Here is a 3,649-nt window from a genome sequence, read left to right on the forward strand (position 1 = left end):
CAAGGGAGACACTGACCTGAAAGGAACAGGGTGCTTCGTGCATGCTTATGTGTCTGCTTGTGAATAAAAATGTCTTGAAAATGCCCTTGTTTTGTGGATGAACGTGAGCTCAGCGGTGCTCCTCAGGCACAGATGCTTCTCTCTGGTGCAGAGGCGTCACAGCAGCACCCAGCTCATTCTTGATGAAACCTGTGCTAGTGTTTTGAGGGGCCCAGTACGTACCAAGTTCTGCAAAAAGGTAATTGCTTAAACAAGCCTTGGTGTGAAGCCCTAGGACTTGATAGCAAAGTGAGGTATTTTTTTTTAACATTCCAGAGGTGCTAAGCCCTGTCTAAAAGCAAACATTTACAAATGTGCTATTTGAAACATACTAGGTAACGTGTCCCTAAACATAATTTAGTGCTGTTCAGCAAGTGCGATCAATGCCGCTGAGACCTCTGTCCCTGGCAGGGTCAGTGCAGCTAACTTGCTCCTACCACCAGTGCCTGTAGCTGCATTGTTATCCGGCTGAACGTGTGATCAAATGTGTCAGCCCTAACGAAAAAGGCGGCAGAGAGATGCAGCAGGGAGCGGCATGGTGTGGGAGGGCTGGGCTTGCCCCATTTGGCTGCAGCCTGGATTAGAACAACATAAATGATGTAAAGCTGTATCTCATGTCTTCTGGGACTGAAGAGAGACAAACCTAGCGGAGCAGCCTCGCTCCAGTGTGTTTTGTGTTTCCGGCTTGATCCAAACGAAGGGGCATCAGGTATGTCTGCGTGTAGCCTGCTGGCCTGCGTGCCTGTTGCCCTTGGAAGCATGGAGGTCTTTGGGGAGGGTGATGGGTGGCAGGGCTGGGGGGGAAGACACCAGGCCAGGGTGAGCAGGGAGCTGCGAGCCAGGTGTGAGAGAGCTGGTCTGGTTTTGCCTTCTGTGCCTTTCAGTTACGAACCAGGCAGGAATGTAGCCAGCGAGGGCGTGAGCTTAGTGGATAAGAGGCAGGAAGAGCAGTCGGTCCCTTCCGTCTCCATCCACCTCTCCCAGCTTGGCCTTGGCCTTCCCCCACCCCTTTAATTATTCATTAACTACAGCCCAGGAAGTGCTTTGCAAATGGTGAAAATTAAGCCCTCCGCCTGAGGCCTGTGGTTTGCCTGACCTGGAGCTACCTTCTTCTTAGTCCACCTAGGAACAGGCGGAGTTCGGGACTGTGCCTGTGCGGATCAGACACAGGTGAGTCACGGGAGGTGCCGCAGCCCCCACGCGCTGCCAGCTGCTCCTCCAGAGCCGCTGCCTCACGGCCATGAGCATCCAGCCCTGTCAGGAGGGTGCGAGTCCACCCTTCCTCTGTCGAGGTCTTTGATCTCTCTCCCAAGTCCCTCTCAAGATACTGTCTTGATAATTCCAATATTGCTTTATTTTCTTTAGTAGGACCCCCTGGTTAAGGGCTGTGGTACTTCTTCCACCAGCTGCTCCCATCAGTGGAGATCTGAGAGTCAAGATCCTGATGCCATCCTGTGGGTGAGTGCTGTGAATGCTAGTTAGGGGAAGAAAACGAGAGTTGTTGGTGAGAAAAATAAGAACACTGGCAGTAGGAATCGGGCACAGAAGGGAAAAAACCCACCTTCTAATAGGAGCTACAGGATAGCTGGAGGACTGGAGTTCGTGGTGTTCTAGATTGTTATTGCTGTTACTGTTGCTCCTTCTCACTTTGATAAAGAGCAAGCAGGGTTTGCGATGCCCAGTCCGCTGCAGTTAGTCTGCCAGCCAGTTAGGCTGCAGCTGCAGCATCTCTGAATGTTTTTGTGCAGAGAGAGGTCAGGTGGCTGACCTTTTAAATTGTGGTTATTTCTTGATTCGCTAGTCCTTTATGGAACAGCAGGACATAAAACCTTCATGGTCAGTCCAAACGGGTGCTCTGCTCTGGGGACTGCAGTGGCGTGGTGTAAGGAAATGGGATTCACACTAGCATTACTCTGTGGTAAGGATCTGGGCAACCATGATAGTCCAGCACTGTCCTGGGGTCCTGTGGCCTGACAGAGAGCATCTGGCTTGGGCAAGCCACAGGAGGATGGTCCATCTGCCCATTCCCCAAGCCCAGGTGGCCTTCACTCTGCACTAACAACTGACTTACGATGCAGTTCTGTGCAAAACGGGAAAAACCTCCTGTCTAAAGTCATCTCAGTGCTGAGAATTAGAAGTAGCAAATGCAATGCTGATTCTCAAAAAGGGCTCTAAAAGAGATCGCCCAAATGCGAGGGAAGCACAGAACAATAGAGTTGGTATCTGGCAAAAGGGTAGACAGTATAACAGAAAGCAGAGAGTGTGATATTAAAGAAAAAGTCAGCACCTGCTTTTGTAAAAGCAAATCTTGTCTTGTAAAACTGAAGTTTTTTGAGGGACTTGGCAAGCTTGTGGATAAGGCAGGTCTCGCTGATAACAGTTCCCTTGGATTTCTAAAAAATTATTTTACAAGATTTTCTCATCAAAGTCTTTATTTAAAGCTAAAGTCATGACATAAGAAAGAAGATGATGTTTTTCTTGGGTAAAGAATTAGTAGAAAATAGAAAACAGAAGGTGGGAATAAACATCCAGTTTTTACAGCAAAGGGAAGTCATCGGTGATGAGATCACAGGGGCCTAACCTGAAATATACACTGTTCAGTATATTCCCAAATGACCTGGAAATAAAGCCTGTATGGTGAGGTGAGAAAATTGGCTGGTGGTAGAAAGTTATTCAGGATAATAGGGTGGGAGCTGAGTCTGAATAATTGCAGAAGGACCTTATGATAGTGAATGAGTGAGCAAGAGAACAGCAGATGAAATACAAATATAGGCGTATGTAAAACAATGTTCATAGAGAAAAATAATTCAAAATTTACATATAAAACAATGAACTGTGAACTAATCATAACCTCTCTGGAGTAAAACTGTGATCAATGTAAGTCCATACCATTGTTAGCTTAATGCTTGGTTGTGGTGAATAAATAGCAGAAATCATCCCTCTGTATATATGTCCGTGTCTCACCAGCATCTTGAACACTGCAGTTCTGTGCCAGCCTTCACCCTTATGTCCAAAACAATACACCAGAGTTGGGAACACCTCAGAGAGGGACAGCAAAGGTGACCAGAGGTGTAGAAAAGCTCTGTATGAAGAACACCTAAATAGGGTTGGAGTCTTCAGCCTGGCAAAGAGCTGAGGAAGGATACGGACGTAATGGGTCTGTATCATGAGCAGCTTGGAGGGGGTGAATAGGAATCAGTCATTGATTTTTCTTTCTTTACAACAACCTTTCTTTCTTTACAACAACAACCTCTTTCTTTACAGATGTTAATAAAAATAAGGCAGGGAGCAGGTTATAAGCAGGCCAAAGGAGGGGGTGTTTCTGTAGCTAAGCAGTGGAACTCCTTGCCAAAGGATGCTAAATTTGTTATGGATTTGACGGTTGACTTTACAAGTAGCTGCAAATAGAGGCTTAGGGGGTACAGGGGGAAAAGAAGCTCCACGCGTAAACATCTTCCTCTACCCTTCCTTTGACTACCATTTTCATCTCTAGATCACCTAGTCCAACCCCCTGCTCACAGAAGAGCTCACCCCAAAGCTAGATCAGGTTGCTCAGGGCCTTGTTCAGGTGAGTCCTGAACACCTCCAAGAGCGGAGATTCCCCAGCCTC

The 3,649-nt window shown here is 47.3% G+C and overlaps 2 protein-coding genes across 2 annotated transcripts in view; both read left to right on the forward strand.

The window, feature by feature from the left end:
• LOC104083072 (chromosome unknown open reading frame, human C12orf57) overlaps positions 1 to 1,213 on the forward strand; it is a gene marked incomplete at its 5' end in the record, with an annotated part of 1,547 nt that extends 334 nt beyond the window's left edge. The window contains one exon of the mRNA XM_009586435.1: positions 1,166 to 1,213. Coding sequence (XP_009584730.1) covers positions 1,166 to 1,213 — 48 coding nt within the window. The remainder of the gene's footprint in view (positions 1 to 1,165) is intronic.
• Positions 1,214 to 1,483: 270 nt separating this feature from the next.
• Positions 1,484 to 3,649, forward strand: part of PTPN6 (protein tyrosine phosphatase, non-receptor type 6) — a 14,739-nt gene continuing 12,573 nt past the window's right edge. Inside the window, exon 1 of the mRNA XM_009586433.1 lies at positions 1,484 to 1,497. Coding sequence (XP_009584728.1) covers positions 1,484 to 1,497 — 14 coding nt within the window. The remainder of the gene's footprint in view (positions 1,498 to 3,649) is intronic.

This window comes from Fulmarus glacialis, unplaced genomic scaffold, assembly GCF_000690835.1.
Source record: "Fulmarus glacialis isolate BGI_N327 unplaced genomic scaffold, ASM69083v1 scaffold7971, whole genome shotgun sequence".
NCBI lineage: Eukaryota > Metazoa > Chordata > Aves > Procellariiformes > Procellariidae > Fulmarus > Fulmarus glacialis.